This window comes from Pristiophorus japonicus, chromosome 16, assembly GCF_044704955.1.
Source record: "Pristiophorus japonicus isolate sPriJap1 chromosome 16, sPriJap1.hap1, whole genome shotgun sequence".
Lineage (NCBI taxonomy): Eukaryota > Metazoa > Chordata > Chondrichthyes > Pristiophoridae > Pristiophorus > Pristiophorus japonicus.
In genome coordinates this window covers 7,738,590-7,765,801 of record NC_091992.1, presented here as the reverse complement: position 1 = coordinate 7,765,801, position 27,212 = coordinate 7,738,590, and the positions used below count along the sequence as shown (strand labels likewise).

The 27,212-nt window shown below is 46.3% G+C and overlaps 1 protein-coding gene across 1 annotated transcript in view; it reads left to right on the top strand.

The window, feature by feature from the left end:
- Positions 1–27,212, top strand: part of rps6kb1a (ribosomal protein S6 kinase b, polypeptide 1a) — a 90,895-nt gene that overhangs the window by 12,664 nt on the left and 51,019 nt on the right. The window contains exons 2-6 of the mRNA XM_070856943.1: positions 13,864–13,907; positions 15,429–15,549; positions 19,278–19,346; positions 22,379–22,526; positions 26,569–26,626. Of these exons, the coding sequence (XP_070713044.1) occupies positions 13,864–13,907; positions 15,429–15,549; positions 19,278–19,346; positions 22,379–22,526; positions 26,569–26,626 (440 nt within the window). The remainder of the gene's footprint in view (positions 1–13,863; positions 13,908–15,428; positions 15,550–19,277; positions 19,347–22,378; positions 22,527–26,568; positions 26,627–27,212) is intronic.

Genomic DNA, 27,212 nt, shown 5'->3' with positions numbered 1-27,212 from the left:
CATGTCTATTTGGATTTTATCATCAAATAAATTTAACATTGTTGTAAGAATAAAAGGAGGTTGTTAATTTTGATCTTGTCGAACTACGAACACAGAGGACGTTTGGGAACTTGGGACAGGTTACCTACCTCATCCAATTCATTTTTGGAATTGTGAAGCATTGTTGCCAGTTTCTTGGCATAGGCTGACTTTTTACACAAAGTAAAATACTGCTCCACGAAGTGTAAGATAGGCCACGGCAAAGATAATCTTCCATCCGACCAAATTTGCCTCCATGGGAGCAAGGAGCAGAGACACAGTGACTGCAGTCTGCGCCAGTTTGGGTTCACATTCAAGGCCATTAGTTTTCAAGGAAAAATAGATGGGATTGAGGAGTACAATTCTCAAAACCCAGAACCTCATGTAATATAAAAATGGAATTTAATTTATTTAGTCACTGTAAATCATTGACCTTGTCGTTGCGTTTCCGAGTTGTAAAGCTTAAAGTTTTCCTTCGAAAGATAAATTTTATCTTCCTTAAAACCAGCATTGGTAAATGTCACTATTGTACGTTCTGTTTTACCCTATAATTAGACAGTTGGGGTTTGTATGGACATTTTGACTGTTGAGTACCTTTTTGTAACTTTCGAAATGAAACCGGAAATTAGACAGGTTGCGGTTATATAGTTCACATAATGTGGCGAAGCTTGGTATTTCACAAGTGAGCGTCTGAGCTGAGGAGTTGGGGCATTTCGTCGGACGTAAATTTTGAAGAAACTTTTGGAAGTGGAAGTTGTAGTAAAGTGGAAGGGTTTAGGGAGAGAGTTCCATTGTGCAGGAGCAAGGTGGCTGAATGCTCTGCCACTGATTATCAGGCGGAAAGAAATTGGACCGGTAAGGATGATATCATCATGGGCAGTCCCTCTAAGTCGAGGATGACTTGCTTCCACTCTAAAAATGAGTTCTCAGGTGACTGAGGAGTCCAATGCGGGACCTACAGTTTCTGTCACAGGTGGGACGGGCAGACAGTGGTTGAAGGAAAGGGTGGGTGGGGAGCCTGGGTTGACGCACGCTCCTTCCGCTGTCTAGGCTTGGTTTCTGCTTGTTCTCGGCGACGAGACTCGAGGTGCTCAGCGCCCTCCCGGGTGCTCTTCCTCCACTTTGGGCGGTCGTGGGCCAGGGATTCCCAGGAGCCGGTGGGGATGTTGCACTTTGTCAAGGAGGCTTTGAGTGTGTTCTTGAAGCGTTTCCTCTGCCCACCTGGGGCTCGCTTGCTGTGTCGAAGCTCTGCGCAGAATGCTTGCTTTGGGAGTCTCATGTTGGGCATGTGGATGATGTGGCCCGCACAACACAGCTGATCGAGCATGGTCAATGCTTTGATGCTGGGGATGTTGGCCTGAGCGAGAACACGGCCGTTGATGTGTCTATCCTGCCAATGGATTTGCAGGATCTTGTGGAGGCAGTGCTGGTGGTACTTCTCCAGCGTTTTGAGGTATCTGCTCTATATAGTCCAGGTCTTTGAGCCATATAGGAGGGCGGGTATCACTACTGTCCTGTAGACCATAAGCTTGGTGCTGGATTTGAGATGCTGGTCTTCAAATACACTCTTCCTCAGGCGACCGAAGGCTGCGTTGGCGCACTGAAGGCGGTGTTGAACCTCGTTGTCAATTTGTGCTCTTGCTGACAGTAGGCTCCCGAGGTATGGAAAATGATCCACGTTGTCCAAGGCCTCGTCGAAACGCAGGGAACAGCACGAACCCTTGTACATGACTTCTTTGACCTCGCAAAATCCTTTGATAGTCAACCGTGAGGGATTATGGAGCGTCCTCCGTTTCGGCTGCCCTCAAAAGTTTGTCACCGTCCTCCGTCTGCTCCATGATGACGTGCAAGTCGTGATCCCGACCAATGGATTCACCACAGACCCAATCCACATCCGGACCGGGGTCAAGCAAGGCTGCGTCATCGCACCAACGCTCTTTTTGATCTTCCTTGCTGCAATGCTTCATCTCGCTCTTAGCAAGCTCCCCGCTGGAGTGGAGCTAAATTATAGAACAGATGGGAATTTGTTCAACCTCCGCCGTCTCCAGGCCAGATCCAAGGTCGTCCCATCCTCTGTCGTCGAACTACAGTACGCGAATGACGCTTGCATTTGCGCACACTGAGGCCGAACTCCAAGCCATCGTCAACACTTTTACCAAGGTGTACGAGAGCATGGGCTTCACGCTAAATGTCCGTAAGACACAGGTCCTCTACCAACCTGACCCCACCACACACCACTGCCCCCCCCCCCCCCCCCCCCCCAGTAAGGATATGGTTGATAAATGAGTGGGATAGAACGTAAGCAGTAGAGTTGTGGATGAGGGAGTTTCTCCAATTCTCCAAGGTGGAACTTGGAATGGTATTGGAAAAGATGTTGAGTAATATTTTGGAGGTGGAATTTGGCAGTTTTTGTAATGGACAAGTTGTGAAGTTTTGGTTAAGCAGGACACTGAAGTAGTGCACCATTGTGTTGGTCAGGAACAGTTATGGAATTGGAGGCAGCGTTGGAGTTTCTGGCTGGAGCTGAACAGGGTGGCTTCAAACTTACCAACATCGAGCTGCAGAAAGTCCTGACTCATCATGACCATAGCAGTTGTACTGTACAGTGCTGCTCACAGGATCCGAGTGGATGGTAGAGACTGAAAGCTAGCTATCGGCTTACATGTAGAAGACGCTGAGCCACAACATACTAGTGAAGGAAAGGAAGGGACTGAACTTGCCGAGAAGCTGCTGCAGGGAGAGGTGCTGGTTGCGCTGCGATCGATGGGAACAGAAAATGACAGGCTGCGATTATACAGCTCCCGTAACGTAGCAAAGCTTAGGGTTTCGCAAGTGAGCGTCTGAGCTGAGATGAGTCATGAGAGCAGTGCAATAGAGATGGGCCACAGAAGAGGAGCTGTGAGATAGTGCTGTGGTTGAGTGTGTTGAACACTGAAGAGGACATGGTGGTTTGCCCCTCAGTATATAACGACTGAGCGTATTACAGCCTAGCACACACCTGTTTTCAACTGATCATTCAGGGATCACTGGGCAAGGGACAGGGACTTTGGTCGATGTGTCAGCCATGATCATATTGAATGGTGGTGCAGGCTCGAAGAGCCGAATGGCCTACTCCTGCACCTATATTCTATGTTTCTATATCCCTATCTGCCTCGATTCACATATGAAACCGCCACAAAAGGTGAGGTCCCAGAGGGCAACTAGCATGAATGGAACCATATCCTAGTGAGGGGAAGAGAACGAGACATCAGTGGTGAATTTTAAATGCTTCGTCATCCTGCCCTAACCTTTTCACTCAAAGGAAGATAAACTGTTCCTCTCCCGGTTCTGTCATTTCCTATGGCCAAGGCCACTGGCTTTTGGAAAAAGCTTGCAGGGAATGCAATCCCTGAAACAATGGTAAAACTCCCGGAATCCCATGCAAAAATGGAATTTGACTTAATCGACCGTCATAAATCTGTGACCCTGCCTATGGCTCTTGTGACTTGACAATACCAACAATAACAGTACAAACAGGCAGAGTCAACTAGTCTTGGAACTAGCACTCAGCATTGTTATACAGTGAGGTGCCAGAAAAATCCTGGCAGCGTTATTGTGCATTTGACATCCATAGGTAACATCAGCAAATCCTGTATTGTATGTCTGTTTATGCAATGGAGTGCGTCTGCCATTATTGAACGGTCATTGTTTTAGTACTGTTTGTTATTGGAGTTTTTTTTAAACAAGAACAGCAGATACGCAACAACTTTTATTTCTATAAGTGTATTTAACGTAGTAAAACCTCCCAAGAATTAGGGGCCATAATCTTAGAATAAGGGGCTGCCCATTTAAAACTGAGATGAGGAGGAATTTCTTAGGGTTGTAAATCTGTGGAATTCGCTGCCTCAGAGAGCTGTGGAGACTGGGTCATTGAATAAATTTAAGAGAGATACAGTTTTTTAACCGATAAGGGGTTACGGGCAGCAGGCAGGGAAGTGGACCTGAGTCCATGATAGGATCAGCCATGGATCAACTGGGCCTTTATACACTGGAGTTTAGAAGGGTGAGAGGGGATCTCATAGAAACTGCTGTGTATCTGTAAAGCATGCACTCCCATGTTCTGCCACCAGGGAGCGCATCCCCTGAAGTCCCAAGGGATCCCAGCTTCTCTTGGAAGCACTCTATATAAGCCGGCCCCCAAGGCCTGTTCCTCACTCTGGAGTGTCTTGATAAAGACTGAGATCACTGTTACTTGAACCTCCCTGTGTGCAGTCTCCTCTGTTAGGAACACAATAACTGGCGACGAGTATACAAATCCAACGCAAAGATGCAGCAAACTGGGCATCCTGGAGAAGTTCTCGGAGGGTGAGAACTGGGAAGCCTATGTCAAACAGCTAGACCAGTACTTTGTAGCCAACGAGCTGGACGGGGAAGGAAGCGCTACAAAAAGGAGAGCGGTCCTCCTCATGGTCTGCGGGGCACCGACCTACAGCCTCATGAAGAATCTTCTGGCTCCGGTGAAACCCACAGATAAGTCGTATGAGGAGCTGTGTACACTGGTTCTGTAGCATCTTAACCCGAGGGAGAGCGTGCTGATGGCGAGGTATTGGTTTTACGCATGCCAGCGATCTGAAGGTCAGGAAGTGGCGAGCTACGTCGCCGAGCTAAGTCGACTTGCAGGAGAAATGTGAGTTTGATGGCGACCTGGAGCAGATGCTCAGAGTTTTTTGTACTGGGCATTGGCCACGTGACCATCCTACAAAAACTTTTGACTGTAGAGACACCGACCCTCAGTAAGGCCATTGCGATAGCACCAAACAAATCTCTCAGCACACAAGTGCTAGCAATGTTCATAAATTAACTGGAACTGTGTTTGCAAGCAGAAATGTACAGGGCAGAAACCACGAGTTTGCAACTGCCAGCAGGCCTCAGATGACGCAGATGACTCTGAGTCCGCAACAAAGGATGAATGCAAGGCAATTCACACCTTGGTGTTGTGGAGGCTTCCATTCAGCCTATTCATGCAGCTTCAAAGGGTATGTTTGCAAGAGCTGTGGAACAATGGGGCACTTCCAATGAGCTTGCAGACAAGCTGCAAGCTCTGCAAAACCTGCTAACCACCACGTGGCAGAGGAAGATTGGTCCATGGTGGATCAAAGCAATTTTAAGCCTGAGAGGAGGCAGATGCTGAAGTACACGGGGTGCACACATTTTCTACGAAATGTCCACCTATAATGCTACATGTAAAATTGAATGGCTTACCCGTAGCCATTGAACTGGACACTGGCTCTAGCCAATCCATCATGAGTAAAAAGATGTTTGAGAGACTGGTGCAACAAGGCACTCGGACCAGCCCTGATCCCCATCCACATGAAACTGAGAATGTACACTAAAGAGCTTATCACTGTCCTGGGCAGTGCCATGGTCAAGGTCACCAATGAGGGCACGGTGCATGAACTGCCACTCTCGATTGTCCCGGGCGATGGCCCCACACTGCTTGGAAGGAGCTGGCTGGGCAAAATCCGCTGGAACTGGGATGACATCCGAGCACTAGCACATGTCGATGAGGCCTCGTGTACCCAGGTTCTTCACAAATTTCCTTCCCTTTTTGAGCCAATCATTGGAAACTTTTCCGGGGCGAAGGTGCGGATCCACCACATCCACTGGTTCTCCCTTGTCCACTCTAACTAGTTACATCCTCAAAAAATTCCGGAAGATTTGTCAAGCAAAATTTCCCTTTCATAAATCCATGCTGAACGATCCAGTCACTGCTTTCTAAATGCGCTGCTATTTCATCTTTAATTGATTCCAACATTTTCCCCACTACTGATGTCAGGCTAACCGGTCTATAATTACCCGTTTTCTCTCACCCTCCTTTTTTTGAAAGTGGTGTTACATTAGCTACCCTCCAGTCCATAGGAACTGATCCAGAGTCGATAGACTGTTGGAAAATGATCACCAATGCATTTAATTGCTCTGGGATGCACAATTCCTTAAGTACTCTGGGATGCAGACTATCAGGCCCCGGGGATTTATCGGCCTTCAATCCTATCAATTTCCCTAACACAATTTCCTGCCTAATAAGGATATCCTTCAGTTCCTCCTTCTCACTAGACCCTCGGTTCCCTAGTATTTCCGGAGGGTTATTTGGGTCTTCCTTAGTGAAGACAGGACCAAAGTATTTGTTCAACTGGTCTGCCATTTCTTTGTTCCCTATCTACAAAGATGCCCGTTTGGAATTCGGTTGGCTGCAGCGATCTTCCAGAGAAACATGGAGAGCCTACTCAAGTTGGTACCACACACGGTGGTCTTTCAGGAGACATATTGGTCATGGGTCGGGACACCACCGAGCACCTACAAAACCTGGAGGAGGTCCTCCAGCGACTGGATCGCGTAGGGCTGCAGCTGAAGAGGTCGAGCTGCAGCTCAATGACCGAGGTTGGGGTGATCTTGGACCTGGCCTGGAGGCGGCGTCGGTTAAACAGCTTCCCACTGGTTCTGTAGTTCAGTTCCACTCCAGCGGGGAGCTTATTGACTGAGGTGGAGCATGGCAGCGAGGAAGATTGAGAAGAGGGTTGGAGTGATGACGCAGCCCTGTTGGACGTGGATTGGGTCTGTAATGGATCCGTTGGTAAGGATCGCTGCCTGCATGTCGTCGTGGAGCAGGCGAAGGATGTTGACAAACTTTTGGGGGCATCCGAAACTGAGGAGGGCGCTCCATAGACCCTCACGATTGACAGTGTCAAAGGCCTTTGTAAGATCGAAAAAGGCCATGTATAAGGGCTGCTCCCTGAATTTTTCCTGCAGCTGTCGCACTGCAAAGATCATGTCCGTTGTGCCCTGTAGGGGACGAAATCCGTACTGTGATTCCGGGAGGAGCTCCTCGGCCACAGGGAGGAGACTGTTGAGGAGAACTCTAATAACTTTCCCAGTGGCTGATAGGGAGACTCCCCTGTAGTTGCCGCAGTCGGGCTTGTCCCCTTTTTTAAAGATGGTCACGATCACTGCATCTCTCAGCTCTCCCGGCATGCACTCCTCCCTCCAGATGAGAGAGATGAGGTCATGTATCTGTGCCAACAGCGCCTCTTCGCCATACTTTAGCGCCTCAGCAGGGATTCCATCCGCACCCGTAGCCTTGCATTCTTGAGCTGTTTTATGGCTTTGCCTACCTCGTGTAACGTCGAGGTTTCACTGAGGTGGTGGCGGGTCACATGCTGCGGGATGGAGTCGAGAACACTCGAGTCTGTGGAAAGATAGAAAAAGAGCAACCATAGATTGCAAGCCTTGCTGGGACATTATATTTGGTCAACCTAAGAATTAGAGCTTAGTTCAGCAACTATACCAAACAAGCTGTCAGCAGTTGAAACCACTGGTTGTATTACCTCACAGCAGCTAAGGTCATCTGTCTTCTCTGTCTAATTATTATCACAATAAGGATGTATAAACCAAAAAAACCAGACAGTGTGTACAGGGGGCAAGGAGCGGTTAGCCCAAAATAAGGAAAGGGTAGCTAAGACAAGTAGCCATTGGATAACACTGATGAGGTAATTAAATTAATTGTTAGACTCTGCACTATTACAAAAAATGAGGAACCATCACATATGATAGGAGTTATTTAGTTGGGTGTATAAATATTCCAAAATTTCTGTAGATTGTCGGAGTTGGTACCCTAAGCCTTTGACTAGGGCACTCCCCTTGTATACAAGTAAAAATAAACTGACGGTCTGCTTGTGTTAAGAGTCTTACCCTTGAATCGGTGTCTTCGACAAGTCAAAGGCAGAGTCTCGATTGAAGAGATCTTCAAAGTGCTCCTTCCAGCGGGCCCTGACAGCCTCAGTTCTTGGGGCTGAGGCAACAGAAGGCACGGCCACCAATGGTTGAGTGATTATAATCAGGGATGCTCAGTGTGGCATAATTTGAAGAGCAGAGACATTCTGTGAAGTTGTGAGACTGGAGGAGATTATACAGATAGGGAGGGGCGAGGCCATGGACTGATTTGTAAACCAGGATGAGCATTTTGAAACCGAGGTGTTGCTTAACCGGGAGCCAATGTAGGTCAGCGAGCACAGGGGTGACGAGTGAGCGGGACTTGGTGCGAGTTAGGACGTGGGCAGCCGAATTTTGGATGACAAGTTTACGCAGGGAAATATACTGCAAATAACTTGTGTAGACAGTTTTATGATCCTAGAATGGCAATAGAAAGTGTAAAGACATATTAAACACCAACTTGTATAAAAAGACTCCACCAAAACTGGGGTTAAAGTCCTGATCCGAACAGGAAGTCTCAACTGGAAAATTATTTATGTAATCAAATGAATCCAGCTGGTTTAAACCAAAATGAAGGGGTAGAAAAATCTAGGTCCTACAAGGGCCCATTGATGAGCAGAGGTCCGGACGAGTACCTGCTGCCAAATCAGGAATGATCCCAATTAATACCCGAGGGGAAAAAATCATAAGGGAAAATGCCAATTACAGGAAGAGGGGGAAAAAAAGAAATTAAACGACGTTTATTTTTACAAATGGTATATGGGCGGTACCTCTTGTCTGTTTACTGTGTCTATTTGGATCTGTATATTTCTAGGCAGTCATGTAGATTTGTCGTCTTCAGGGTTTAAATTGTCATTCATAAAATTTGAAGTTTATGGGCTGTGTGGCGATTCAAAATCTGCTGCCTGGAAAATAATTAATAGGCTTGTTACATCGTAATTAATGACATAATTAGAAAAGAATCCTTATGAGACCCTGCTTTAGAGCTCTCTGTTAAATATTTGCAACTATTCCTGTAGTACTGCATACGGTTGTGGCTGTAACTGAGCCGCTAATCATTTCCATAAATGCACACAAAGTTTCAATTTGTTTTATACACCGTTTGACATTTTTATTATAGCACTAACTGCTTAACCATAATGTGGATTCTAGTGATGTACTGTGGCCTGCCGCTTATCCTGCACACACTAAACGTCACTAATACTGCCTGTGTCCTATCCTGTACCAAGTCCTGTTTACCTCCATCACTCCTGTCCTCACTGGCTTGCATTCATTCCCAGTCCCCCAATACCCTTGTGTTTAAATACCTCCCATGACCTCACTCATACCCAAGATCTTATTGAATGGCAGAGCAGGCTCAAGGGACCAGATGGCCTACTTCTCCTTTATTCTTTTACCCACTTCCAGCTCTATAAATCCTGTTGCCCACATCCCAGCTCTGATAAAACTCTCCGCTCTTCTGTGGCCTTTTGTGCATCATTGCCCCCACCAACACCCTATGATTATCAGCTGTGCCTTCAGCTGCTGAGACCACATGTTCTGGAATTCCCTTCTTGTACCCCTTTCACCTCTCCACCAACCCTTTCTCCTCTATGAATCTCCTTAAAACCACCACTTGATCAAACTGTTGGTCACCCCACCTAATATTCTCCTTTGGCTATTTCCTTACACCTTCAGATGTTTTTCTGTTAAAGGCATTAAATCAGTGAAAGTGGTTTGCTCTCGACATGTCAAAGAGAAGGGCCATGCCATTCAATTCTACTAGGGACAATGTGTGGAGTTTGTTCGCGAACACCTTTAACCATCAGCTTTTATTTGAATTTAAGTATTGTTGAAATTCACTGGGTCCTACGGCCTTTTTTGAAGATTTTTATTGACCTGTATTTCCCACATTACAACAGTGACTACACTCCAAAAGTACTTAATTGGCTGTAAAGCGCTTTGAGACGTCCAGTGGTTGTGAAAGGCACTATATAAATCCAAGTCTTTCATTCTTTGTATTGATCACATCAGTGAATCTGTCTTTTTATTTATTGACTTACGGGATGTGGGCGTCACTGCAAGGTCAGCATTTATTGCCCACCTTAATTGCCCTTGATGGTGGTGAGCCGCCGCCTTGAACCGCCGCAGTCCGTGTGATGAAGGTGTTCTCTCTGTGCTGTTGGGTAGAGCATACCAAGATTTTGACCCAGCAACGATGAAGGAATGGTGATATATTTGCAGGGGAAATATATGTGACTTGGAGGGGAATTTGGAGGTGGTGGAGTTCCCAAGCGCCTGCTGCCTTCACATTTCTAGGTGGCAGAGATTGTGGGTTTGGGAGGTGCTGCTGAAGAAGCCTTGACAAGTTGCTGCAGTGCATCTTGTAGATGGTGCACACACTGCAGCCACGGTGCACCAGTGGTGGAGGGAGTGAATGTTTAATGTTTAATGGTGGATGGGATGTCGATCAAGCGGGCTGCTTTGTCCTAGGTGGTGTCGAGCTTCTTGAGTATTGTTGGAGCTGCACTCATCCAGGCAAGTGGAGAGTATTCCATCATACTCCTGACTTGTAGATGGTGGAAATGCTTTGGGGAGTAAGGAGCTGAGACACTCGCCGCAGAATCCCAGCCTCTGACCTCTTGTAGCTGCAGTATTTGTGGCTGGGCCTGTTAAGTTTCTGGTCAATGGTGACCCCCAGGATATTGATGATGGGAGAATCAATGATGGTAATGTCATAAAATGTCAAGGGCAGGTGTTTAGATTCTCTCTTGTTGGAGATGGTCATTGCCTAACTTGTCTGTAGCCTTCTGAGAGAGATTGTAGATGGTGAAAAAAGGAAAATAACTGGCATGTAAGAATATTACTTGTAATTTATCACACCATCATCAACGGCAATTAAGGTGGGCAATAGTTGCAAACTATTTTCTACATCAGGAACTAGCTAAGTTTAACTGCTATTAATATGTTGTTGCTGGTGGCTTGGCATTTAAAGTCGTGTGATTTACTCTGCTGCCTTCTGAAGAGCAAAGAGCACGTTGTGAAAACACAGGATCAAACCAGTAACTGTACTGTATGGAGTTCATTCATTCCCTGGGCTTACTGTGCATTAACCTAGATAAGGCTAACCTTAAGAGCACAGCCTGTAGTCTGAAACATGGAAGCCAAAATGATTCCGAGTAAAAGAGCAAAGAAGCTCTCAAAATATAACTGGCACATCAGCGATTAATGGCTACGTGAAGGAATCACAGAACAGGCAAAACAAGTCGCTGAATAGAAAATTGGGTTAAAAATGGCAATATCCATTAGTGGAAAATTTTATGGCGACAGAGATTAGGAATGTGGTGTGCCGGGGTCCGTTTTGGGACCTGTGCTGTTTTTGAAAATAAAAGGAATTGGATGAGGGTGTTAATAACTAAAATCAGTTTGCCAGGTGAATGGTAGGGAAAATACTGAGGAGCTATGCAGCCAGATTAAGAAGGATGCAAATCATTGAACACCAGCCATGTATTGGCCCTGTTAAATGTAAAAAATTACTGTAACGCACCAAACAAGCTGATGAGTGTTAAATAGAATAGCGGTGCAGGTTGCACCTCTCTTATCCGGCACCTTTGGGACCTGGCCTGTTCCGTCCTCCTCTCCCCGCCGGGTCGGCACGTTGTGTCTTGAGGCCGGCCGCTCCTCCTCTCCCTGCCGCCTCCGGGCCAACCGAGGCGCCGAAGCTGTGCCCGAAATGTGGCCGGCCCCAGGATGCAGCGCGCTGATCGGCCTCGGGGAGCACTGGAGGCGGCGGGGAGAGGAGGAGCGACTGGCACAGGACTCGGCCGGCCCCAGAAAACAGCATTTTCTCTCCGGCATATAACATTCTTGCAGTGTGCCAGCTGACAATGTTGCTGTCAACGACCCGGCCGCGTTCTGCGCATGCGCCGGGAATGATGCTGGACAAGGGAGGTTGCTGGATAAAAGAGTACCGGATAAGAGAGGTTCAACCCAGGTTGTACCCCTCCAGTCCGGGACACTTTAGTCCGGAAACATCCCTGGTCCGGCATCATTCCCGGCGGGGGTTGCGTCCCGCGCTATGTCCTGGGGCTGGTGGCTGCTCTTCTCCCCGCTGCCTCTGGTGTTCCCTCCTTGGTTGGGTCGGCGCAGAGACAGAGCGAGGCTCGAGTTTTGCAGCCGGAGCGTGGTGGCTGACTTGAGGCATCGAAATTGGGCCTGGGAAATGCTGCGCAGTCGACTTCTGCGCAGAACTTGGCCGGGTCGTTGTCAGCAGTACCCGGTAAGCCTACTGCTGACAGCGCTGTTGTCAACGTATAGGATTGGTGTTCCTGCTGTGTGTGTTTGTGTCGTCTGTGAGGCCCCAAATAAAATAAGGAATTTTAATTAAGTCCGAGCTGTTGCTGTGCATTCTCCATCAATGCAGAGCGTTCCAGCAGACTGAGCCAGTGAGACAAGTCTCGGGTCGGTGTGACCTCCCGTGTCCGGAAAATTCTCTGCTCCGGCACTGGTCAGGTCCCAAGGTTGTTGGACTAGAAGTAGCAAATCAAATGTTAATACCCAAGTCTGATATCCAGGCCAAAGCTTCCGTTGTAACAGCGTGGATGTCTTGTAGGCTACCTGCAAATTTCCTGAGGGCAGAGCTCAAAGATGTGCTCCAGGGTCTGATAAGGAGCTCCGCAGTCGCATGATGGGGATACTTTAATCTTCCAACAATGGCGAAGGTGGTAGCATCGACCATGACCGATTCTGAGGCAGTTATTGGTTGTCCGCTGTTTGCGACGAAGGTTTGATCCTTCAGGTTGTACTGTGGGCTCCTCGGTAAGGAATCCATTCCATATGTCACAGTTCTTCCAAGCATTTCGCCATCGGTCATCAAGGCTGAGAGGGAGATCGCTGAAGGGCTTGGGCGACGGTCCAAAATGGCCTTTTAGATTTGAGACGGGTTGGTGGTAGGTTGTTCAAGTCGGCCTGGATCGATGAAGGATTTAAGTGGCGCAAGTTTAAAACTGAGAAAGTTGGGTGTAAGAAAAGTAGTCAGGTAGAACTTTCATCAGTAGTGTAAGAATGACCAGGAAAGTCCATTGGAGCAGACAATGAGTGGTTTGAGAGATAACGACGTGTTGCTGAGTGAAGGGGTTGAGGGATGCAGTGAGAGAGTGGGTAGGTCGGTTGAACTGTGAGGTGAGTGGGTGGGAGGCGGTGGAGAAGGATGAGTTAGCTTGGACTTGATCGCTTTTCCTGTGACGAGATAAAAGAAGATTATGGAGGGAAAGGATTGAATAAACCTGAACAGTGAAGAATCAAAGGTAGGACCCACAAAATAATTGGGGAAGCAGTCACTACCGGGATTTGGGAGGGGGAGGGGAACCCGACAGCCATGTAGTTGCTAAAATATAACTTATTTGCCACAAATTTCTTGCGATCTCTGAAAATAAACTCCTATTATGTTGCTGGAGAAATATCACCAATGATGTCTCCGCAAGATCCTACAAATCCCCTGGGAGGACAGGCGCACCAATATTAGCGTCCTCGTCCAGGCTAACATCCCCAGCATTGAAGCACTGACCATACTCGATCTGCTCCGCTGGGCAGGCCACATAGTCGACATGCCAGACACGAGGCTCCCAAAGCAAGTGCTCTACTCTGAGCTCCTTCGTGGTAAACGAGCCAAAGGTGGGCAGTGTAAACGCTACAAGGACACTCAAAACCTCCCTGATAAAAGTGCAACATCCCCACTGACACCTGGGAATCCCTGGCTCAAGACAGCCCTAAGTGGAGGAAGTGCATCCGAGAGGGCGCTGAGCACCTCGAGTCTCAACGCCGAGAGCATGCAGAAATCAAGCGCAGACAGCGGAAAGAGCGTGCGGCAAACCTGTCCCACCCACCCCTTCCCTCAACGACTATCTGTCCCACCTGTGACAGTCTGTGGCTCTTGTATTGGACTGTTCAGCCACCAAAGAACTAACTTCAGGAGTGGAAGCAAGTCTTCCTCGATTCTGCCTATAATGATGATGATTACTTTTAACGTGTTAGATATTAGTATATTGCAGAAACTGTACAAAATAATGCAGGGGTGTACCTATGTTGCGATTGCACTAATGAATCTGTATTGTTTTCCAGGTGCAGTACAGTGACTGCATGGAGCATGGCGTTCCCTTTGAACTGTGAGTTCGGGTTTTGCTTCTTTTTTCAAACTTGCATGAAAATAGGGAACATACGGAAAGGGCAAGTTAATCTATTGAACGATGCAGCTTTGTGCACTGACTCCCCAGTCGCTAGTAATGTAGACACTTAGAAGAGTCTTAAAAATGTGTTCCCTCTGTTCTCTGTCTCAGCTGTGGCGCAGTGGGTAGCACACTTGCCTCTTGAGTCAGAAGGTTCTGGGTTCAAGTCCCACTCCAGGAACTTGAGCACATAAATCTAAGCTGACGCTCCCAGTGCAATGCTGAGGGAGTGCTGCACTGTCGGAGGCGTCGTCTTTCGGATGCGATGTTAAACCGAGGCCCCGTCTGCCCCCTTGGGTGGATGTAAAAGATCCCGTGGCACTATTTCGAAGAAGAGCAGGGGACTTATCCCCGGTGTCCCGGCTAATATTTATCCCTCAATCAACATAACAAAAGAAAACACATTATCTGGTCATTATCACATTGCTGTTTGTGGGAGCTTGCTGTGCGCAAGTTGGCTGCTGCGTCTCCTACATTACAACAGTGACTACACTCCATTGTCTGTAAAGCACTTTGAGATGTCTGGTGGTCGTGAAAGGCGCTATATAAATGCAAGTCCTTTCTCCTTCCCTAAACACGGGGCATCATTGCTAGACTAAGGGGACAACAATTGGCCTCAGTACCTTTGGACCGGGAGGGGCAGCAGCAGCAGCAGCAAGAGTTCTTGCTCCTTGTTTTGTTGGTTGCTAATAAAAGTGCATTGTGTGTTGGCATTGGGTGCAGAACCAGTGGGCTCAGCTCAGACTCTCTTGTGTTGGACAAACCTACCAACACTGAGTTCGCAAAAGAATGGCTACTTGGTTGAAATACCAGGGAGCTGATGGCACCTGGAGAATTGTACAAGAGGGAATGTTTTATTTTTTTATTCATTCGCGGGATAGGATGTGGACGTTACTGGCAAGGCCAGCATTTATTGCCCATCTCTAATTACCCTCGAAGGTGGTGGTGAGCCGCAGCCTTGAATAAGTGGCTTAGGGCAGTTAAGAGTCAACCACATTGCTGTGGGTCTGGAGTCACGTATCGGCCAGACCGGGTAAGGGCAGCAGATTTCCTTCCCTAAAGGACATTAGTGAACCACATGGGTTTTTATGACAATCCGGTAGTTTCATGGCCACCATTACTGATACAAGCTTTTTATTCCAGATTTATTTCATTAACTGAATTTAAATTCCGCAGGTGCCGTGGTGGGATTTGAACTCTCATCCCGGACCTTTAGTCCAGTGCTCTGGATTACTAGTCCAGTAACATAACCACTATGCTACCGTAAAATTGAAGAGGAATGTCAACTTTGAGGAATAAAAACACTTGGAGGACTTGTACATTAAAAGTACTCTCTTTCTCCGACTTACCACATCTTGCAAGGGCTTGAGGACACTTTATTCCTCTGAATTATCTTCAGAACATTGCCAGTTTAGTTTCTATCGCTGAGTGATCTGAAGGACATTTTCTTCTGGTTTGCAGGGATATGGAACACTGTGAAAAATTTGAAATCTCTGAAAATAATGTGAATCGAGGTCCAGAAAAGATCCGACCGGAATGCTTTGAGCTTCTGCGAGTGCTGGGCAAAGGTGGTTATGGGAAGGTAAGGGTTTCCATTTCCCCCCCCCCCCCCCCCTGTGTTTATTCAAACTCTGAGAATTTTATGCTTTGCTGGTTGGTCTGAGCTGGCATTTGCTCATGGATTGGGCTCATGTTTCCTCCTGCTGTGATGATAGACGCTGCTCCCTGATTCCTGCCTGTCTTGCAGCTTGGCCCGTCTGCCTTCAAATGTACCCTCTCTTAGTCTGTCCAACTCACTCCTCCCTTCTCTCTCCTTTTCCCCCTACCCCATTTTAGAATAAAGAACTGTCATGGTGGCTGTATCTGAGACTTCATTTATTTTGCTGTGATATGACTGGGTAGTATGTTTTTTTTTAAACTAGAAAGTGATAAGGGGAGATCAAGCCAGCATTGCCAAATGTTTAGATTCAGAGCTGGGAGTGTTATTTCACAGAGCCAACGATCATAGATGGAAAGAATTTCTCCATCCTTCCTGTCCACACGTGGATAGAAAGCGCACTCCCATCCAACAGATCAGATCCGACAGGTCTGCAGTTTTGGTTTGTCGGAGGAGAGTGCTTTTTATCGGCGGTTCTCCCTCGTTTATCTGTGGCTTTGTCTTGTGAGCAGGGGAGAGGCTCGTCATTGGGGGCAGTAAGTCATTGGATCCGTGCTACCTGTGTACAGCTTCGTTCCACAAATGGGACCCAGCAAAACTAGCAGCAGTTCCTCCGAGCTATTCTGAATGCAGAGAGGCTATCAATTAGTGCTGGAATTGGAGGCATTTCTGTGCTGCAGACTTGCATCCAACCCGAGTTCGATTCATTTCACCCAAACTCATTTCGTCTGCGGCTAACAGAGAGGAGACTTTCTTTTGCAACTATCCGGGCTGGATTTGAACTCCCATTCCAGAGAAGAAAGGACAGTGTGCACCATCCAGTCCCTTGGTGTGTTTTAACTTTGGAGTGAACGGACAGAGTATTAATCCACTGCAAATGTTGGACCGTTGTCCTTTTTAAATTTGCACGGTGAATTTTTAACATTGCAAACTCAGATGTAATCAACGAGCGCTCCAAAATGGTGATTTTTCATAGTGTTTGTTTGTAGATTTCAATGTGGAATCTGTGGAAAATTCAAATATACAACATTTCCACTGACCTTGATCATTAGTCTTTTATCATGACATGACGTCACCCAGTTGGCTTAAATACAAAGGGAAACTGTAAAGGCCAGCATGGTTTTAAGTTAATTGGAAGATTTTATGAAACCAGTTATTTTTAAATAGTTTTCTGTGTGATAAAGGGTGCACTGTAGTTTGGAGAAGGACAAAAGCACAGGAAGCTTCCCCAATGGCATTATTAAAGTTGGTGCACAGCCCTTGTCGAGGGGCATGGCCTCCGGTTTGAACCTCGGCCTGTGCTGAGTGAGCTGGTTTCAGCCAAGGTGGCACTGGGGGCATCGAGTTTCTGGGCTGGTGTTGGGTGGGTGGTGTGGAATCAGCAAGGTTTCCACTCCTGATTGACGCCGTATATTTTGCAACTGTGCAAATGCTGGGTGTGGTCATGCTTTCGCAGCCTGCCAGCGCGTATCATCGCGGCTTGTGTACGAAGGATGCCCGTTTGGGTCAGGCAGCAGAGGATGCTGGGGATGAGATACCGGAGGAATGTACTGTGTACTAAATAAAAGTTGTTTTGGGTATTCATTTCCGTGTTTTTTATCTCTGCCGAGGCACATTCCTAACGATCATAGAACAGTACAGCACAGAAGGAGGCCTTTCGGCCCATTGAGTGCGCCGGCTCTTTCCAAGAGTAATCCAGTTAGTCCCGCTCTTTCCCCATATCCCGGCAATTTTTTATCCCAAGTATTTATCCAATTCCCTTTTGGAAGGCTTTTTTTAAATCTGTTTCCACCACCCTATCAGGCAGTGCATTCCAAATCCTAACCACTCGCTTTGAGCTATCATTCTGTGTATTCAAACTCGTCAAAAGTTCTGTGTTGTCCTCGCATCAGTTGCGGGCCATGTCAGAGAGGGATGTAGACTCAAGCACAGATCCTTTTGTGGTGCTGGTTGATGAGCAGGAAACATCTGAGCATGAAACTTCAGCCCCAGACGGTTACACAGAACCACTTCGCCAGTGCAGAAGTTTTCAGACTTGAAAGCCTCTCATCAGCCAACTCTCAATCATCAGCAAAGTGATGGAAGGTGTTGTCGACAGTCCTATTAAGCGACACGTACTTGGCAATAACCTGCTCACCGATGCTCAGCTTGGGTTCTGCCAGGAACACTCGACTCCAGACCTCATTACAGCCTTGGTCCAAACATGGACGAAAGAGCTGAATTCCAGAGGTGAGATGAGAGTGACTGCCCTTGACATCAAGGCAGCATTTGACTGACTGTGGCATCAAGGAACCCTAGTAAAATTGTCGTCACTGGGAGCTGGGGAAAACGCTCCTAGTCGGAATCGTACCTAGCACAAAGGAAGATGGCTGTGGTTGTTGGAGGCCAATCATCTCAGCCCCAGGACATCACTGCAGGGGTTCCTCAGGGCAGTGTCCAACCATCAGCCCAACCATCTTCAGCTGCTTCATCAATGACCTTCCTTACAACATAAGGCTAGAAATGGGGATGCTCGCAGATGATTGCAGTGTTCAGTTCCATTCGCACTCCTCAGATAATGAAGCAGTCCATGCCTGCATGCAGCAAGACCTGGATGACATTCAGGCCTGGGCTGATAAGTGGCAAGTAACATTCGCACCACACAAGTGCCAAGCCAATAACCATTTCCAATAAGAGCGAGTCTATCCACCTCCCCATTACAAATGCCATTACCATTGTCGAATCAACATCGTGGGGGTCACCATTGACCAGAAACTTAACTGGACCAGCTGCATAAATACTGTGGTTACAGAGCAGGTCAGAGGTTGGGTATTCTGCGGCGAGTGTCTCGCCTTTTGGAATGTGATGGAATACTCTCCACTTGCTTGGATGAGTGCAGCTCCAACAACACTCGAAGCTCGGCACCATCCAGGACAAAGCAGCCCGCTTGATTGGCACACCATCCACCACCTTAAACATTTACTCCATCCACCACCGGCGCACTGTGGCTGCAGTGTGCACCATCTACAGGATACACTGCAGCAACTCGCCAAGGCTTCTTCGACAGCACCTCCCAAACCCGTGACCTCTACCACCTAGAAGGAGAAGGGCAGCAAGTGCATGGGAACACCACTACCTTTAAGTTCCCCTCCAAGTCACACACCATCCTGACTTGGAAGTATATCGGCCATTCCTTCATCGTCGCTGGGACAAAATCTTGGAACTCCCTCCCTAACAGCACTGTGGGAATACCATCACCACACGGACTGCAGCGGTTCAAGATGGCAGCTCATCACCAACTTTTCTCAGACAATTAGGGATGGGCAATAAATGCCGGCCTTGCCAGTGACGTCCATATCCCAATGAATGAATAAATTAATCCCATAGAGCTGTGCACCAACACCAGTTGGGCTGCAGTCAGGTGAGTTTGGAGATCTAAAGTAGTTTTAACTTGAAAATGTTTCCTGTTGGATTTTTTTTTTTACTGCTTCAGTTAGATAAAAGTACTTGAAAATAAATGTCATCCTTTCCTCTCCCACGCACTTGCTTTCTCCCGTGTCTGCTGAAATCGGGAGCTCTGTGTAGTGGGAATTGTTTAAATACTTTGGCATTCTGTTCTGGATTCGATGTACTTTTCAGAAGTAAAGTAAGAAATATTTTAATTTTGTTTACAGGTTTTCCAAGTAAGGAAAGTATCTGGTGCTTATACTGGAATGATATTTGCCATGAAAGTCCTAAAGAAGGTAATGTGTGTAATCTTTAAACACTGTATCCAACTCCTGGTGCCCTAAACCCAGAATCATTGCGAATTTTACTTTCTTCCCAGCTACCATTTTTTCTCTCAATTTCTGTGATTAATGCCTGAGACATGGATTCAAACTTGTCTGCGTTATAAATCCAGAACTAGTTTCCTGCACTGAAGCAACGTAGATTTTTTAAGGGGTGCTCAAAATGCAGTTTTTTTTTAAATGACTGATATTCGTGACTTATCAAATTAAATCTGCACGCTATGCTCCAACTCGAATCTCTGTGCTGCCCGAGACTAATCTGTTATAAAGGTTAACTAAAAATAATGTCTCCCAAAATAGTCACAGTGGCTTCCTACAAGATGATGTCAAAAAATGTGCAGGAAGCTCAGTGAGCACTTGTGGATTCACCCTGATGTTACTTGTAACCAGAGTCACCCTACGAGGAAAATCTGCTGTACTCGCTGCTTGTGCTTTGTGGATGAGAAATGGCCTTTTTGAATCTTAACATTAGAATCTGCCAGTTTAACGAGCTCTGTTCCGGTGAGTTGTGTAAGTGGGAGCAGGAAGTTATAAAAGGTCATAGACAAATTAAGTGAATGGCCCAGATCGTGGCAGATGGAGTTCAACGTGGGGGTGGAGAGGAGGTGGGTGAGATAATCTCCTTCGGTTCCAAGAAGGACAAATGGGAATATTTTCTAAATGATGAGAGACTAGGAACTTTGGAGCAGAGAGATTTGGGGGTCCAGGTATACAAATCACTAAACGCTGGTGTGCAGGTACAAAAAATAACCAGAGGCTCATGGGATATTGGCCTTTATCTCACGGGGACTAAAATACAAAGGAGAGTCATACTGCATTCAGCTTTGGGCACTGCACCTCAGGAAGGAGTGGGTGCAGTGCAGATTCACCAGAATAATACCAGGGCTCTAAAAGGTTCCGTTATGAGGACAGGTTGCATAAACTTGGTTTGTATTCCCTTGAGTTTAGAAGGTTGAAGCGTGATCTAATTGAGATGCTCAAAATTATAAAAAGGATTCGATAGAGCAGTAGATAGAGAAGCTATTGCCTCTGGTGGGGGCACAATCTTAATATTAAAGCTAGGCTATTCAGGAATTAAATCAAAAAAGCACTTTTCGTACGCAAATGGTAGTTGAGATATTTATTAGGTAAGGGTATGAAGGAATATGGAGCAAAGGCAGCTAAATGGAGTTGAAGTATAGATCAGTCATGGTGGAACATGCTTGAGGGGCTGAATGGTCTATTTCTGTTTCTATGATAGCATCCTGGAGATGAAAGTGCCATGTGGAAAAAAAAAAAAAAAATAGTTGTCCTTTTCATAGATTTAAAAAAAATGTTACTTGCCCATTTTCTCCCCATCTACCTTAAAGCTGCTGACAAACTAGGTTTGGGTACCACTTTTGCTGGCTGTATTTCAGTACCTCATCTAAGTAGCCATGCATCATTTGTGAGGCTTGAAGGAGAGTGTTAGGCATATCACGGCTAAGCCTGATCCTGTCCTCACCCATTGTCCAGACACGTGCACTTTTCAGCAAGGGCCGCTGTACAGCAATCGAGCAGGAACCCTGGCCAGTTTACCCCTTTTGTAGTCCAGAGGCGCTCTACATGCTCTGGCTGCGATCAGATAATTTAATATGGGTCAGGAATCAAATGTAGTATTTCACTGATCCATTTGGTTCAGCAAACTGAATCGTGCACTTAATATAAGAAATAGGAGCAGGAGTAGATCATTTGGCCCCTCGAGCCTGCTCCGCCATTCAATAAGATCATGGCTGATCTGATCTTGGCCTCAACTCCACTTCCCTGCCCTCTTCCCCATAACCCTTGACTCCCTTATCGTTCAAAAATCTATCGATCTCCACCTTAAATATATTCAATGACCCAGCCTCCACAGCTTTCTGGGGTAGAGAATTCCAAAGATTCACGACCCTCAGAAGAAATTCTTCCTCATTTCCATTTTAAATGGGCGATCTCTTATTCTGAAACTATTCCCTGGTTCTAGATTCCCCCACGAGGGGAATCATCCTCTCTGCGTCTACCCAGTCAAGCCTCATTACAATCTTGTACCTTTCAATAAGATCACCTCTCAGTCTTCTAAACTCCAGGAGTATAGGGCCCACTACTCTGTTGGGAGAGCTTGAGCATTCTCCCTTGCAAGAAGGCAGCTCTGCTATACTAGCTTACTTTTAGCCTGGCTCTCTTGCCTGTCAGTTATGCTGCACACTGGTGACATTTGTGGAGAGGGCTGGAATTGACTGGTCTTGCTGAGAAGAACACCGAAGAATGTAAATAAATGGATTCTATTCTCATTGTAGTGTTGATCTTGATATTTTTTTATTTGTTTTTGTTTCCTTGCTCTCGAGGTTTACCCTGCACACTAATCTTTGTGGACAGATGCTCTGGGGTGACTTGCCCTATGATATCCATTTCACACCTCCAACCCCACTCTGGGTTTTGCATTTTTTTTTAAAAACTGTATTGAGGTGGTGTGAATTTTGTGCTGGTCAGTGATGGATTCCAGTGCCGGGAAAGAAAGCAATTTTTCTGCTTTCTGTACCCAGCAGACAGCAGCAAGTACAGGCTGTGTGCAGCATAAAACTCTGCTGAAACACTCTGGTCGAATCCCAACCTCAAAAAATGGTACCCCATCTGTGCCAGTCCCTTGTTTCCACTTGCCATGGTCGTTACCTTTTGACCCCTCTGACTGGCACTGCAATTTATTGGGACAGCTTTCTGCTTTCAATTTACTCTCAACTGAATTGCAACTGTCCAGACACGTTTAATTTAAAACTCTCCAGCTGGTGGGAGGGAGGGGGGTGGGTGGATGGGGAATTTAATCTCATCAGATATGGCTGGATTTAAAACCAGGATTTAAACCCTGATCTGAAGCTGCTGTGTTCTAATCAATTATACATCCAGTCCCCTTTCCAGGTCAATGATTTGACTTGGACAGTCTTAAATAGTCATGCAGTCTGTGGCAGCAAGTAATTTTTATTTTGCTTTGGCAGGCAATGATCGTTCGGAATGCAAAGGACACCGCCCATACTAAAGCAGAGCGCAGTATCTTGGAAGATGTGAAGCATCCATTCATTGTGGACTTGATGTATGCTTTCCAGACTGGGGGCAAACTCTACCTCATCCTTGAGTATCTCAGTGGTCAGTACCTGAACAGTTTTTTTTAAAGTGAGGGTATAAATCACACTCTTCTCCTGCCAAACCTGGAAACCGATGGATGGCTTGCTCCCAGGACCGTACAAATGTCACTCTGAGCAAGCTACTAAGAAGCGCGCACTAGCAAAAAGGTCTCCCCTGAGGCTTTTCTCCTCAACAGCGGGCTTTAAATTGATGGATCACACCTGTAACCAACCTTCCCATTAAGCTGCGCGGCCGCTCTGGAGGTCCCACGCAGGCCGTTCACTGGCATTTAAATTGAAAACCTTGCAATTTGAAAATGCCGTGCATCCAAAAAAAATTTAGAGGGAACATCGTCTGTAATGTTCACTGCACTGCAACTCTGTATTGGTGATCAGTATTGCACCACTGCATTGCTCACCAGAGAATTTTTAAGGACTTTGTTAAAAGTCATAATTGAGTTGCTCTTTGCATCTGAAAAATAAACTAAATAAAATACTATTTTCAGTGGCCATCTCGTTGAATCCTTTTTTTAAAAAAAAATAAAACACATTAGGATATAATATATTTAAGAAAGATAGAAAAAAAATGAGAGGCAGGGAGTGGCAATATTGGTAGAAGAGAAACTACATGCTGTAAAGAGGGTTAGGTCGACAAGAAAGGGTTTCAGAGACAGTATGGTTGGAGATCCAAGAGCAAAAAGCCTGGTTACATTAGTATGGGTGTATTATACACCTCCCTCCAAATTGTGGGAAAGACATGGAAGAGAAAATCTACAGGCACATTAGAGGGCTGAGTAGGAATAACAAAATGATTGCTCTGGGACCTTTTAATTACCCACTAAAATGTGTACAAGACCCCTTTCTCAAGCAATAGTATCCCTGCAAGGGTTGGAGCTATTACTGGATCTAATTATGAGTAATCAAATAGATCAGGTGGGTGAGCACCTTGGGGGGTACTGATCACAATATGACAGGGTTAAAGATTCAACTGTCGGCAACAGAGCTGTTAGATGGAGAAATGCAGCGGATGTAGTGTACTTGGGTTTTCGGAAAGCCTTTGACAAGCACCCGGGAGGATTAAAGATTAATTGGGCGAGGATAGCAAACTGAGGAGAAAACGGTAGAAGTTAAGATGCTGCCTGACCTAAGTATTTCCAGCATTTTCTGTTTTTATTTAAGATTCCAGCATCCGTGGTATTTTGCTGCTGTAGTAGAAGTTAAGGGTAGTTTTTCAATGGTTGGAAGTGGATAGCGGTGTCCTACAGGATTCCGTTCTGTGGCCACTCCCGCTGTATCCTATGATGATGATGATGATATATATCAATGATTTAGACATAAGCCCAGAGCGAGTGGTGAAATTTGCAGATGATACCAAAATAGCAGGTATAGTTGATACTTAATAAAAACCAAAGGATACTGCAAAAGGAGATTGATCAGATAGGGAAATGAGCTAAAAAAGTGGCCGATAGAATTCAGTGTCAATAAGTGTGAGGTGTTGTATTCCGGTTAAAAACAAAAGCACCAATTATACCCTAAATGGCAGTAGGCTTAGCACTGGAAGAGCTGAGGGAATTGGTTGTAGAAGTTCACAGGACAATGAAGGGTTGATGAGTCTGCTCAAGAAAGCTAATGGAATTCTAGGTTTTATCAGAAGACATATAGGATATAAAAGCCAAGAGTTAATGATGAGCCAGTATAAAACCGTAATACCGTAGCGCTGCAACAGTGTGCTCCACACTGTAGGAAGGATGTCGAGCACTGTTCCCTATGAACTGCGCAGCTCTCTGCTGGTCCCATGCAGCCCGGGACCGGCTTTCCCGATGTTAAAGTTTGTGCATGCACGAACCTGTGACTGGGCCGTGCAGCTCGCTCCCGAATTTTTTTTTTTATGAGGCACATTGATTTTGAGGTTTTGCAACAATAACAACTTGTATTTATATAACATCTTTAACGTAGGACAAAAACATTTAAAGGTGCTTCACAGAACTATAATCAGACAAAAGTCGTCACCAAGCCAATGAAGGAGCTATTGGAAGTACAGGTTGGACTTCCTTTATCCGGGACTTCTTTATCCGGCACCACCCCTTGTCTGGCATGATTCTGGTGGCCGGGGGCGCACGCGCAGAACGTAGCCGACCTCCAGCCTGACTTTGGGGCCCCGCCGACACTCGGCCCGCTGGGGCCCACCGACACTCGGCCCGCCGGGGCCGTGCCGACACTCGGCCCGCCGACACCCGCCGGGGCCGTGCCGACACTCGGCCCGCCGACGCCGTGCCGGCACTCGGCCCGCCGGGGCCGTGCCGGCACTCGGCCCGCCGACACCCGGTGGCCCGCCTGGGATGCCGACCTTCCCGGGCAAATTACAGGGCGATATGATAGAAGTGCTTAAAATGATGGAAGAATGTGACTGCGTCGAACTGAGCAGACAGTTTCTAGTAGTTGAGGGGTTGAGAATGAAGGGCCATAGGCACGAGATTAAATACAAGAGATTTAGAAAAGAAAGCAGGAGAAATGTCTACATAGTTGTGAAGTTGTAGAATTCACTTCGAGGGTTAATGATTGAGGTGGACACCTCGGCATTCAAGATTAGATCGGATAGGTGGATGACAGCAAAGTGACTGAAGGGATATGGGAATAAGGTAGAGTCAATGTGATTAGAACTGTTTGCTTGTGTGGAGAAAAACTACCAACAAGGACTGGTTGGGCCAAATGGCCTGTTTCTGTACGTATAATCCAATTCTGACCGGGTTAAACACAACAGAATTGTTTTTGATGCACTGGAATTTCAAGTATGTGTTTTAAGAGACAAGTATCTTTGTTGATCTTTCACAGCAGAGATCTGTAAAACTAAAGCTGCACTGTCTCCTATTTAAGTAGTTTTTAATGTTGAACACTGACTCCTGCTGATACCAGTCATATAAATCTTCATGCTCTATATCCAGTAGCGAATGATGTAAATCTTGATGTTCTATATTCAGTAGCAGAACTTATCAGGAGCTAATATTGTGAGCCTCAGTGTTTGATCAGCAAAGGTAGGCCATAATATACCAATCCTTGTTGCACAGAGAATTTTGTGCCAGTGATAGATTATTGCTGGGATTGCTTTAAAGACAGAACTTGCGTTTCACGACTTCGGGACGTCCCAAAGCACTTCTCAGCCAATGAAGTACCTTTGAAGGGTAGTCACTGTTGCAATGTAGGAAATGCGGCAGCCAATTTATGCATAGCAAGCTCCCACAAACAACATTGTGATGATCTGTTTTTAGTGATGTTGATTAATCAGTTGAAAGACATATCGATAAGTTGGTTAGAATAGACTCTCTTTGTTTTGCGTCGTGTGGATTTCTTGTTCAGGTTTGGGCTGGAATGTATTTATCTCAGCATATTGAGAGTCCGACATAAATTCGAGTGGCAGGATTAATGTGCTGGAAGGAAGGGGTGGGCGAAATGGCTGTTTCTCATCCCTGTTCTTTATCCCACTTCTCAAGTGTGGTTCAGTGGATCGTTCTCCCCGTGATATTTCTTATAACGTCTGTGCTCTGAAAGATGGTAACTTATGAGGTGAAATATTAATGCCCTGGCTGAATTTCTTTCTCCTCCCTTCCCTGAGTTGCCAGTAAATGCTGCCATGGTTGAGATTAGCCGACTCAACGCAGAGTGAGTGGGCTTTGAGCCTGGGCCCGCCCTCGCCTGTTTGGCATAGTTTCCTGCTAACCACTCTTTGGGTCAATAAGTTTTTCCTGAATTCCCCAGTGGATTTATTAGTGACTAAGATAAGATAAAGGGTGCATTTACTTGGTGAACTTTTGGGGATCTCTGGGCGAGGCAGTTTTAAAATCTTCGTTATAAAAGCGCGTAGTACCAGTTGATGGGGAAATGTGAGCTGTGCCTTTACTTTGCTAAATGAAGGCATCTAGATTCTAAATAAATTTGACGTGACAGTTTTCCATTGTCACTGGTTTTCTTTCACAGTTATCAAACTGCAAAGTGTTCCTCCAGCCCTTTTTTGGTACTGTGCTCATGTTGGTTACTTCCTCTTGTGCTCACTGGTTGTGTCATTGCAGGTGGCGAGCTCTTTATGCAGCTGGAAAGGGAAGGAATCTTTATGGAGGACACCGCTTGGTAAGTCGAGCATTGTCTGCACTAGAGCTGGATAGTGTGGAACCAGGCCGTTCGGCCCAACTGGACCATGCTGGTTTTTGTGCACCACAAGCCTCCTCCCATCCCTCTTCATCTAATCCTATCGGCATATCCTTCTATTCCTTTCTCCTTCACATACTTAGCTAGTGTCGCCTTAAATGTATCTATGCTATTCGCCTCAACTGCTCCTACAAGTTCCATATTCTAACCACTCTTTGGGTAAAGAAGTTTTTCCTGACTTCCCAAGTGGATTTAATAGTGACTATCTTATATTTACGACCCCTAGTTTTGGAAACATCCTGTGGAGGGGGAGTCCATAGATGAGTGAACTGTCTGCATCTGGATTCAATTCTGGCATCTCACATGACTGCCTTTACTGGTGATAAACCCATGAAGGATGTGGTCTGCAGTTAATCTGATTTCCAAGCAAAACACGATCTGAAGTAAAGCTTTTCAGCGAGGTGTCACTTGGGAGTGAGCCCAGCTTCCTTTTCAGTCTGATTGACTAGGAAGGCTTGGTTCCGTTGTTTTCTCAATATGGCCCGGCTGATGGTTCAGACCGCGCATA